General features: G+C 38.5%; 1 protein-coding gene across 6 annotated transcripts in view; it reads right to left on the minus strand.

Moving 5' to 3' along the window:
* Positions 1–3,987: 3,987 nt before the first annotated feature.
* LOC141273111 (uncharacterized) overlaps positions 3,988–13,425 on the minus strand; it is a 68,745-nt gene continuing 59,307 nt past the window's right edge. For all 6 annotated transcript variants that reach the window (XM_073684507.1, XM_073684504.1, XM_073684505.1 and 3 more), the window contains one exon: positions 3,988–10,932. In XM_073684507.1, the coding sequence (XP_073540608.1) occupies positions 9,266–10,932 (1,667 nt within the window). In that variant the 3' untranslated portion in view covers positions 3,988–9,265. The remainder of the gene's footprint in view (positions 10,933–13,425) is intronic.

Consider the following 13,425-nt stretch of genomic DNA (forward strand, 5'->3'; position numbering starts at 1 on the left):
TATTGCCATCTATGCTCTACGTGGCTGTTGGAACGCATATCCTCAAGGCCGGATTCGCATTATGTTTTAGCCACATGTCAGTGGCTCTGTTGGGGCTTTCGTCTGAAGCAATGAAAAATATGGCTGTTGGAATGCATATCTCTTAAACGTGATTCATGCGTTTCTGCTGAAGGAGCCATTGGCTTTAATGAAGTCACATTGTGGTGAAAATGAGGTCAGAGCACAAAGTGACTCCGTCGGCTTTGTCAAAGTCAATGGCCTCATTGGCGGATACCCGTAATTCTATTTAAATGGATATGCGTTCCAACAGCCACATAGACAACAATAGACGGGCTCTAAAGAATTCACGTCTATATAAGAGCATTATAGACATAATCTGTGACATAAATTAACACACTTGTCACAATAAACATATGATGCACACCACTTCTAGATAATAACATTAAAACACAGCCCAAGAAAATATGTAATCTTAGGTTTATGAATGGACATATGCTCCTGGTTTTGGCATTCAAATACTGATGAAAAATCACTGATGTCTGAATGAGCCCTTTGTCAGAAATAGCTACTGCAAAAATGAGCAGCTGATCCTCACAGGTTGGGGAGCAGAACAGTACTGCAGGGGTACTATATGATAGTCAGCACCTACATATTAGCCCTGCTAGCCCCCAATGTTATGTGCTATTCGTACAGCTGTTTTACCAGTGAAATGTTCCTGCTTACTGGCAGTATCTTCCAGTCAATCATGTGCACTACAGATCGGAAGTCTATGTGGAATTAATAGTATGATACTAGGGTAAAATAGAATGGGTGGAACAAATAAGAGCCAAGAACACCAACATTTGAAAAGATCTTATTCACTTTTATTGGATCAACAGTGTCAAAATATGAATAGATCAGGAGCTGCAGGAGATGAAACATTTTTCTCAAAGTGCAACCAATCTCTATAGATTGTCATTTTTTACATTATACAATAGATAGCTACAAAGTACTTACTAAAAACTTAAAGAAAACGACAGAAAAATAGACATATGTATAAATACATGGCAATTCTCAAAAGACATGTAAGATCAATAAACCTGGCTAAAAGAGTTGTGCTCCTTGCTAGTTGCTGTAACATACGTTTCAGCTTATTTAGTTGCTAAGCATAAAAACTGAATTTTGAATTTCATAATATATATATATTTTTTATGATGCCTAAATTGCATTTCCATCCAATAATCAATAAATTAGCGAGACATTTATGGCAATCGAGAATCCAACCTTTTGTCTGAAACAGCTGAATTCTATTTTGTTGATCTGAACTATATATAAGGATAAAAGTGATGTGAATGAACTATACTATACACCTACACCATAGCCAAAAAAATTCTATTTAAATCAGTGCTCCAGTTTTACAGTTCAATCACTGAAAGGCCTGAATTACTGAAAAATAAATTGTTTGTACAATATTTAAAACAATAAGGCTGCGTGCCCACTATGCGTTTTTCAAGCGTTTTTGATGCGGAATTTCCACAGCGTAAACGCTTGAAAAACGCTTGGTAATCCGCACCCCATGGTCCCCAATGATAATCCGCATGTGCTGTGCACATGCTGCGGAATTTTACGCAGCGGATTTTCCTTTCGGAGAAATCCGCAGCATGTCCATTATTTGTGCGTTTCCGCATGCAGATTTGAGGTCCCAATGCATTTGAAAAACGCAAGACAAATCCGCATGTAAAAACGCTGCAACAACGCTTAAAAAACGCGTGTAAAATCCGCAAGCGTTTTTACTGCCAAGAACATGCAGAAACGCTGCGAAAATTTTCTGCTTCAATCCTGCATCGTGGGCACAAAGCCTAAAGATTACACATTGATATGACAAGAAAATACATGAAAACAAAAATCCTGTTTTTCATATGACTTTATCCTACATGCGTTCATTTGCGCTCTAATTGCTAAAGCTACTTTGTCTGTAGGTAATGTCATCCAGATTTCCTCTCCCCGTCATTGTACTTGCCAAGCAGAAATATCACCAGTTCGAGGTGATACAGACCAGTCCAAGACACAGTGCGAAGAACTGCAGTCTAAAGAGTTTTTGGAGATCAGATTAAAAATAAATAAATACAGCACCAGAGTATAATTATACAGACAGTATAGATATACACAGAGACGGATTGCAGTAGAGTACAGAGAAGTAAGGCTAGAGCTACAGAAAAACGGCTGTAGTCGCGAGATGTTAAGTTCTCAACACATTTTTCTCTGTACTCTACAGCAATCCGTGTGTGACAAAGGTCCATGTTTTAGGACAGAAACATTACTATTGGATCTTTTGGATTGCCTCCTAATAAAATTTGAACATATATTCTACTGAAGTGCTGAGTACTTTATATACTCCTAATAATGGAGTGAAACCCTTTTTGATAACCCAGTCCTTGAATGAGTCCCATATACAGCACAGACCAAAAGTTTGGACACACCTTCTCATTTAAAGATTTTTCTATATTTTCATGACTATGAAAATTGTACATTCACACTGAAGGCATCAAAACTATGAATTAACACATGTGGAATTATATACTTAACAAAAAAGTGTGAAACAACTGGAAATATGTCTTATATTCTAGGTTCTTCAAAGTAGCCACCTTTTGCTTTGATGACTGCTTTTCACACTCTTGGCATTCTCTTGATGAGCTTCAAGAGGTAGTCATCGGAAATGGTCTTCCAACAATCTTGAAGGAGTTCCCAGAGATGCTTAGCACTTGTTGGCCCTTTTGCCTTCACTCTGCAGTCCAGCTCACCCCAAACCATCTCAATTGGGTTCAGGTCTGGTGACTGTGAAGGCCAGGTCATCTGGTGTAGCACCCCATCACTCTCCTACTTGGTCAAATAGCCCTTACACAGCCTGGAAGTGTGTTTGGGGTCATTGTCCTGTTGAAAAATAAATGTTAGTCCAACTAAAGCAAACCGGATGGAATAGCATGCTGCTGAAAGATGCTGTGGTAGCCATGCTGGTTCAGTATGCCTTCAATTTTGAATAAATCCCCAACAGTGTCACCAGCAAAGCACCCCCACACTATCACACCTCCTCCTCCATGCTTCACGGTGGGAACCAGGCATGTAGAGTCCATCCGTTCACCTTTTCTGCGTTGCACAAAGACACGGTGGTTGGAACCAAAGATCTCAAATTTGGACTCATCAGACCAAAGCACAGATTTCCACTGGTCTAATGTCCATTCCTTGTGTTCTTTAGCCCAAACAAGTCTCTTCTGCTTGTTGCCTGTCCTTAGCAGTGGTTTCCTAGCAGCTATTTTACCATGAAAGCCGGCTGCACAAAGTTTCCTCTTAACAGTTGTTGAAGAGATGTGTCTGCTGCTAGAACTCTGTGTGGCATTGATCTGGTCTCTAATCTGAGCTGCTGTTAACCTGCGATTTCTGAGGCTGGTGACTCAGATAAACTTATCCGCAGAAGCAGAGGTGACTCTTGGTCTTCCTTTCCTGGGGCGGTCCTCATGTGAGCCAGTTTCTTTGTAGCGCTTGATGGTTTTTGCAACTGCACTTGGGGACACTTTCAAAGTTTGTCCAATTTTTCGCACTGACTGACCTTCATTTCTTAAAGTAATTATGGCCACTCGTTTTTCTTTACTTAGCTGCTTTTTTCTTGCCATAATACAAATTCTAACAGTCTATTCAGTAGGACTATCAGCTGTGTATCCACCAGACTTCTGCACAACACAACTGATGGTCCCAACCCCATTTATAAGGCAAGAAATCCCACTTATTGAACCTGACAGAGCACACCTGTGAAGTGAAAACCATTTCCGGTGACTACCTCTTGAAGCTCATCAAGAGAATGCCAAGAGTGTGCAAAGCAGTCATCAAAGCAAAAGGTGGCTACTTTGAAGAACCTAGAATATAAGACATATTTTCAGTTGTTTCACACTTTTTTGGTAAGTATATAATTCCACATGTGTTAATTCATAGTTTTGATGCCTTCAGTGTGAATGTACAATTTTCATAGTCATGAAAATACAAAAAAATCTTTAAACGAGAAGGTGTGTCCAAACTTTTGGTCTGTACTGTATATATTTTTTTGCAAAGTTCAGACTTTTTTTTAAATAGCTAAAATAATAATAAAAAAATATATAAGTTTGGTATCATAATAATCCAGATGGCAGGTAATTTTGATCACATAACGAACATTGTAAAACAAAATCCATAAAGCAACAGTGTCATTGCGTTTTTATCATCATTATCCCCCTTAGGATTTTTTTAGTACATTATATGGTAAAAAGAATGTCACTCAAAAATACAACTTATCCCACAAAAAAAAATCAAGCCTCATATGGCTATGTCGACGGAAAAATAAAGTTATGCCTCTTGGAAGGAGGAGTGAAAAAGAGAAAGGAGGGAAAAAAAAACTAAAGCACAAAAAATTGGCTGCGTCCTTAAGGGATTAAAATTGGCAGCCTGTCCATCCAAGCTGTGAATTTTCACAGGACATTCCACCATTGTAAATACATGAAATATGCTGAACCTGCTCCATTCATGGTGGTTCCCTGCGGCGTTACTGAGCTGACACAGTTCTGCATTTATCACAGTCAAAGATCATTTAAGTTGGCGCAGTTTGACCCTTTAGATAGGCACACCACTCGACTGCACCCCCATACTCCCGCTGAAAGGGCAATACATAAAAAAAAACAAAAAAACTAAAAAAATGTTAATACAAATTAATATAAACACCTCTTTTACCCATGGATGATAAAATGGAAATGAAAAAAAACAAACAAAAACAATGGGTTCAATGAGATTACCCAGATTCAATGAGAGGGGTTAAGGAAATTTCAGTGACTTCTTAGCAAGACTTATAACTGAAAAAGTTTGTCTTCTTGTCTAAAAAATATCATATATTAAATATTTGTTATCACTGTTTTGTGGAGCAGTAGATTCTATCACTTAGCTAATAGTATATATCTATCCTCAAATAGTGTCATGGTTATAAAGGACAAGGCAGACATGGGAATGGGGGAGCAATTGCCCATGGCTCCCTTCCTACAGAGGACCCCAGTTAGCCCTTACACAGCTTTGGGGTCAGTAAATCAGTTAGTTTGTGGCTACCTGCATTTACAAACCAGAAACTGCACTGATAATGCAAGTCCTGCACTATCAGTGCAGTTTCTGAGGTCAGAAGTCTAGGACGGTTGGAGACTTCATGGTCACATAAGAACTGAAGAGGATGAGAGAAGCTGGTAGGTCTTCTACAGAGTGTGTGTGTGTTTGTGTGTGTGTTCCTGGTCTTTTTTGAAGATACTGTGAGTTTATATTGGTTTTCTGGACACCTTTTCAAAAAGAATCATGGACAGCTAGCTTTTTTTAACAGACACATTAGAAAATCCTAATAAATCATAAGTAATACGTGTCCGCTGACCATAATTCTGATATGTAGACTATCCACAATCACTGAACTGTAAAAGGATAATTACAGTAATAATATGCTGTTCATCCAATTTAAAAAAAAATCATGGACACAACATTTTTCTTATTGTCCTATATTAACAAACCATCTAAGAATCTCTCGAAGGTTAGCCACCCTGGTGTGTGCACGTTATATACAGTTTGCGTGTAGCTTGGAGTGCATGTGTGTGTAACATACAATTTGTGTGTAGTATGGAGTGTGTTTATGTAATCTACAGTTTGAGAGTAGCTTGGAGTGTTTGTGTAACATACAGTTTGTGTATAGCATTGTGTGTGTAGTAGCATGGTGCAGTCTGTGTATATCTTACATTGCGTGTCACACTGTGTATATCATGCAGTGTGTCAGTGGGTAGCATGTGCTGTGTGTGTATTTAACAGAAAATTTGTTTCGCATCCACATTTAAAATTTCCAGCAGTGAAGATCAGCTTTTATAGGTGTAAACATATTGACAAGCTCCCAATGAATTAACAAAACACGCATTCATCTGGCAATTTTAAAGTTTATGCTGGAACAAAAATCATTGTTTTTGACAGCACATCGTTCCGATGTAAACAGGACATGCGCTGCCAACAAAATGATACAGTATGGGAACAGCATGATCATTTAAACGCTCAACGGACTGAAATCAGCTGGTGTGAATGCACCCTAAAATGTTTCTGGTATATGGTGCATTATGTTAGCATTAGGGAACCCATTTTTAATTTTTGCCTAGCAACACACTTTGTCTAAAACGTGCCGTGACAAAGGGATACACATCCTGCTGCCAGGTGAGGACTAAACTCAAAAGTGACACCATCCTAAGAGTGAAAGGTATACTGGCCACCACCCTTACAAGCTACCACACACCTCATACACTGAAAAGTATGCTGGCCACAAAAGTCTGAAACATCCCAATCCTGTAATACTGGAAAGCAGATTTCTCTTAATAGCCAAAACCACAAAAAAAGTGAAAGACTGTACAGGCTGTACTTTATATAACAGAATATTGATGAACATACTTATAAAAATAGATAAAGTCCATAATCAAACAGCAACCAGTGAGAACATACCAAGACCTAAACAATTTGGTCCGGATTCATTGTGGCTTTTGGAGTTTTCTGCTAGTCCCTGCCAGCTCCACCAATCTTTTGAAAATTTTGCGGAGCTCAGGCTGGACTGTTCATGGCCAATTGCAGCTGACATCATAATTTATGCCACAAAAGTGGAGTAAATTATGACAGAAATATATGTCAACCAGTTTGGTGTACATTTCTGGCAGTGGATCATGGCAGTTGAAAGGTGTACAAAATTCATTAAGAGATGCCCACCTTTCATGGCGCACGCCTCTGAATTAATTTAGCACATCTCCCTGAATTGAGACAGGTGTACAAAAAGCCAGCCTTAATAAATCGATGCCTTGGTGTCTATGGATGAGCTAAAAAATTAACTAATCTGTTTTGTGGAGAATAACACAACACTTTTTTGTTGATTCTTCTATTTTTCATACTATAGTTGGTCTTAACACTGCTTATATCTCCCCAAAAAGAAACTAAGCAAGCCATCAGTGTGCTAGCATATATTATCACACAACTTAGGATATCAACTGGGGTAACCATCAATATCTGGCACTTTGTCTTAAATTCGACAATAAGCTCTTAAGGCTACGTTCACACAATGAACTTTCAGTGACTTTTTGATGTTACAGATTTGCTGCACCCATTAAGTAAAACGCGCTACTTGCATTTTTCCGAAAATATACAGCGTAAAAAAAATCAACAAAAACTCATCATGGGAACCCAGCCTAAGAAGAAAGAATCACAATAATGATTTGGAGTATGTGGTACAAACGTGGAAAACCACATTTTTGTGCATGTCTGAAAAAGACAAATACTGCCAGGATTTAGGCCAGACAGTGTTCAAAGTGACCCATTTGGCTTCATGCAAGTGAATGGCTCTGTCGGGCTCCCATCAGAATACGTTTTTTTGGGGATTTTGAAAGAATCCCTGACATAGAGTTCAGCAGAGAGCATTTTATTAATGTCAACCTAGCCTTAGCCATCATAGAATCATATAATGTAACAGTTGGAAGGGACCTCCAGGGTCAGTGTCCAACCCCCTGCTCAATGTAGGATTCACTAAACCATCTCAGACAGATGCCTGTCCAGCCTCTGTGTGAAGACTTCCATTGAAGGAGAACTCACCACCTCTCGTGGCCGCCTGTTCCACTCATTAATCACCCTACCAGTCAAAAAGTGTTTTCTAATATCTAATCTGTATCTTCTCCCTTTCAGTTTCATTCCATTTCTTCTCGTGTTTCCATGAGCACATAAGAATATGAATGATCCCTCTACACTGACATCCCTTCAGATATTTGTAGACAGCTATTAAGTCTCCTCTTAGCCGTCTTTTTTGCAAACTAAACAGTCACAGATCCTTTAACAGTTCCTTGTAGGACACAGTTTGCAGTCCGCTCACGATCCTGGTGGCTCTTCTCTGAACTTGCTCCAGTTTTTCTATGTATTTCAGATGAGGTCTGACCATGCAGTAGAGGGGGATAATTACTTCACGTGATCTAGACGCTATGCTTCTCTTAATACATCCCAGAACTGTGTTTGCCTTTTTTCTTGCTGCACACTGTTGACTCATGTGCAGTCTGTGATCTATTAGTAAACCCAAATCTTTTTCGCACGTGCTGTTGATTAGTTCTATTCCTCCCATTCTGTAGATGTAATTTTTTATTTTTTCGTGCCCAGATGTAGAATCTTGCATTTCTCCCTGTTAAATACCATTCTATTAGTCGCTGCCCATTGTTCAAGCTTATCTAGATCCTTCTGAATCCTTTTTCTGTCTTCTGTAGTGTTTAGCTATCCCTCCTAGCTTTGTGTCATCTACAAATTTGATTAGTTTATCTTCAGTTCCCTTACTAGATCATTTATAAAAAATGTTGAACACCACTGGAGCTAGGACAGAGCCTTGTGGTACCCCACTTGAAACCGTAGCCTTGTCAATCCCATCAAGCATGTACAAGAAGAATAACACTATACATTATATGACCAGTATCCAGAAATTTTAGCAGTTTTTCCCTCTGCATTAGAAGCCACAGCATTTTCTGTTTTCTCTATCTATTTCTCTCTCCCCATCTCCCCTCTCCATATGCTTTTCTAGGCACTGCAGACAAATTAGTTGACAGATTTAAGCAGTTTTTAAGTGAATAATCAGTGCAGTAGATAAAAATTAATAAGTGGAAAAATGCATTTCTCTGATAAGATTTCACAAAGTTCATTATCTTCCCTTTTGATTTGAATCACTTGTACTACTGATTTATGAAAAAAGTGGAGTTACTATTTATATGGATTTGAAAGCCAGGAATGAGGTTTTAGATACCCAAACATCAAGTATATTTTTGAAAAGTCAGTAATCAAAATAGTTTAGACGTTGAATATTATTTAGGGCACAGACTCTGTAAACGGTCCTAATTTCATCAATGTTTTTGGTCTGGTTTTTATCAGAGTTTTTGGAAAATGTGCTTGTTTTACCATCAGAGTTTCATCAGTTTTTCTCGTATGGAAAAAAAAAATGGAGGTTTCTCAAGTTGAAAAATGGACAGCACACGAATAACATCCGAGTGCGGTTTGATTTTTTCACAGACCCATAGACTTGCTTTGGAGAATTTGATCTGTGACTTGGATCAAAATTGGACATGCCTCTGATTTTGTGTGGAACACAAATATGTGAACAGCTCCATAAAATATGATAGGTAAGCGTTCTATGAAAACCACAAATAGTACTTCTTGTCGAATATTTACATTCTCATTTCAAACTCTTTAAATATTACTTCTTCTCATGAATTTTCATATGTCTTACTAAGTTGGACTTTTTATTAAAAGTCTTTTTGCATAAAGTGCATTCATACAGTTTTAGTTGCTTGTTAAGTTCAGTGTAAATCTTCTCTTCTTTGTGAATCTGACGATGCTTACGCCAGCTTGACCTGTCAGTGAATTTTTCTTCACATTTGGAACATGGAAAATATTTTACCCCTGTATGAATTCTCCGATGGTAGTCAAAACACGATTTTGATCTAAAGCTTTCTCCACAGTCACCACAAATAAAGGGAACCTCTCCAGTTTGGGTTTTTTGATGTCGAACCATATTTGATTTAACGGAAAACACTTTGCCACAGTCAGCACAGGCAAATGGTTTCTCTCCTGTGTGAACTCTCCGATGTGCCACCAAACTAGACTTATCATTAAAAGCTTTACGACATTCTAAGCATGAAAATGGCTTTTCCCCAAAGTGTCTTTTCTGATGCGCCACCAAGCTTACTTTACTAGCAAACACTTTATGACACTCTGGGCAAGATATTGGATTTTCACCCTCATGAATCTTCTGATGGGTCATTAGGTCAAACTCACTGGAAAAATATTTTCTACATCTAGAGCAAGAGAAGACTTTATTGCCTTTATGTAGCTGTTGATGGAGAAAAAGACTAATTTTCTGTTTAAAACCTTTATGACATTCATTGCATTTAAAGGGCGTTTCTCCCCGGTGAGCTGCGAGATGCTTATTTAGACCTGATTTATCACTGAAATGCTTCTCACATTCAGAGCAGGCAAAAGGTTTCTCCCCTGTGTGGGTTCTCTTATGTGTTTCCAGGTGGGATTTATTTATAAAGCGCTTTTTGCAAACAGGACAAGTATATAACTTCTCACCCGTATGAAGTCTTTGATGTCTGATGCAGCTAACGACATTGAGAAAACACTTTCTGCATTCCGGACAAGAATACAGTTTATGATTGTAGACTTTTTGATGGGTCAGGAAGTCTTCTTCTGAAAGAAACAATTCCTTACATTTTGGGCATGAATACTGGTTTTCAACTTCATGTTTTTTTTGATGCACCAAGAGGTGAATTAGTTGCACAAAACTTTGCCCACACATTGGACAAGAAAATGGTTTTTCCCCAGTATGGATCTTCAGATGGCGAGTGTAGTTGGAGCGCTCTGTAAAAGATTTCCCACAGTCTGAACAAATAAACGGTTTTTCACCTTTGTGGATTCTTTGGTGAATTTGGAAATGGGAATTGTTAAAAAAGCTTTTTCCACACTCTGGACAAAAGTATCGCCTCTCTCCCGTGTGAATTTTCCAATGTCTGTCGAGACGTGATTTACTGATGAAGCATTTTTCACAGGATGAACATGAGTAAGGCTTTTCACCTGAGTGTGTTCTCTGGTGTACAACCAGATGTGCTATGCGCAAAAAAGCCTTGCCACAATAAGAACAAATGTGCTTCCTTCTTTTTTCAGAAATTAATTTATCAGTTTCAGAATGTGAGATGCTACTAATAGTTTCGTCATTTCTCAAAATGCCTGAAGAGACACTTTCATTGTCATTTTCAGTTGGTTCTTCTGAAGAAAGGCTGTTTTTGGGTTGACACTGCATATTTCCATCAGCTTCAGGTCCAGGTGTCTCAAAACAGCTATTGCCCTCTTCCCAATGTTGGTCTGGAAAAATAAAGAACCAAAGAATATGGAAGGTTTACATTAATCAACTGATAAATATGAACTCTCTGTTTAGAAAATTGTAACAGTTGAAAATTAATGTACAAGATTCTACACACATGGGCAAAATTGTTGGTACCCCTCGTTTCATGAAAGAAAACCCCACAATAGTCACAGAAATAACTTTAATCTGACAAAAGTAATAATAAATTAAAAATCTATGAAAATGAACAAATGAAAGTCAGACATTACTTTTCAACCCTGCTTCCACAGAATTAAAAAAAAAATTAAACTCATGAAATAGGCCTGGACAGAAATGATGGTACCCCTGAAAATAATGTGACAAAAGGGACATATTTAATCAAGTTGTGTCCACTAATTAGCATCACAGGTGTCTACAATCTTGTAATCAGTCAGTGGGCCTGTATATAGGGCTACAGATACTCACTGTGCTGTTTGGTGACATGGTGTGTACCACACTCAACATGGACCAGAGGAAGCAAGGAAAGAGTTGTCTCAGGAGATTAGAAAGAAAATTATAGACAAGCATGTTAAAGGTAAAGGTTATAAGACCATCTCCAAGCAGCTTGATGTTCCTGTGACTACAGTTGCACATATTATTCAGAAATTTAAGATCCATGGGACTGTAGCCAACCTCCCTGGACGTGGCCACAGGAGGAAAATTGATGACAAATAGTGATGAGCGAGTATGTTCTGTTAACCCTTTCGCCGAGTATGCTCGGCCGAGCACCGAGTAGTTACAGCTGCTCGGTGAAATGTTCCAATCACTCCCGTGTGCATGATTTGCGACTGTTTGACAGGTTTAATACATGTAAGGAATGTCTATTTCTTACACATTCCTCACATGTATTAAAACTGTCAAACAGTCGCAAATCATGCACACGGGAGTGATTCGAACATTTCACCGAGCAGCTGTAACCACTCTGTGCTCGGCTGAGCATACTCGGCGAAAGGGTTATCAGAACATACTCCCTCATCACTAATGACAAATCAAAGAGATGGATAATACGAATGGTAACAAAAGAGCCCAGGATAACTTCTAAAGAGATTTAAAGTGAACTTCAAGCTCAAGGAACATCAGTGTCAGATCACACCATCCGTCATCGTTTGATCCAAAGTGGACTTCATGGGAGACGACCAAGGAGAACTCCATTGTTGGAAAAAAATCAGAAAAAAGCCAGACTGGAATTTGCCAAACTACATGTTGACAAGCCACAAAGCTTCTGGGAGAATGTCCTATGGACAGAGGAGACAAAAATTGAAGTTTTTGGCAAGGCACATCAGATCTATGTTCACAGACAGAAAAATGAAGCATATCAAGAAAAGAACACTGTCCCTACTGTGAAACATGGAGGAGGCTCTGTTATTTTCTGGGGCTGCTTTGCTGCTCTGCTTGGCACAGGGTGTCTTGAATCTGTGCAGGGTACAATGAAATCTCAAGACTATCAAGGGATTCTAGAGAGAAATGTGCTGCCCAGTGTCAGAAAGCTTGGTCTCCGTCGCAGGTCATGGGTCTTGCAACAGGATAATGACCCAAAACACACAGCTAAAAACACCCAAGAATGGCTAAGAGGAAAACATTGGACTATTCTGAAGTGGCCTTCTATGAACCCTGACCTAAATCCTATTGAGCATCTTTGGAAAGAGCTGAAACATGCCATCTGGAAAAGGCAACCTTCAAATACGAGACAACTGGAGCAGTTTGCTCATGAGGAGTGGGCCAAAATACCTGTCGAGAGGTGCAGAAGTCTCATTGACAGTTACAGGAATCGTTTGATTGCCTCAAAAGGTTGTTCAACAAAATATTAAGTTAAGAGTACCATCATTTCTGTCCAGGCCTAGTTCATGAGTTTAATTTTTTTTTTAATTCTGTGGAAGCAGGGTTGAAAAGCAATGTCTGACTTTCATTTGTTTATTTTCATACATTATAATTTATTACTACTTTTGTCAGATTCAAGTTATTTCTGTGACCATTGTGGGTTTTTCTTTCATTAAACAAGGGGTACCAACAATTTTGACTACGTGTGTATATGGTTTAAGTCCCTACCTTGATGAAGACCAAAAGTGACGCACCTTCCTATATTAATTTGCTTGGTTTTAAAAGGAGATTTCTATGACATAAGGGACAGGATACAACTTTATGTCACTTAAAGCATAAATCTAAATCTGGATGATATGGCCTAAATTAAAATCTTATGCTGTAAGTCAATAGAAAGTTATTAAATCTACAAATTTTTACATTTTTAGATGTGGAGATTTTAATCAGGTATATTTCCTTTAGTTTCTCAATAGGTATAAAAAAAAGCAAATAAACAGTTTGAATTAAAAAAAAGTGTTTAAAATAAAAAAAAGAAAACACATGCATCTGAGGGAGGCCTAAAACCTATCCTTATGTTACCTTACAAACCTATAGGGGGACGTTTCGCATTAAATGGTCAGCTGACACTGGCTATCTTGTATGCGTGGGGGCCTTCA

This window comes from Phyllobates terribilis, unplaced genomic scaffold (assembly GCF_046119375.1).
Source record: "Phyllobates terribilis strain yellow unplaced genomic scaffold, ASM4611937v1 Scaffold_5__5_contigs__length_657084704, whole genome shotgun sequence".
NCBI classification, from domain to species: domain Eukaryota; kingdom Metazoa; phylum Chordata; class Amphibia; order Anura; family Dendrobatidae; genus Phyllobates; species Phyllobates terribilis.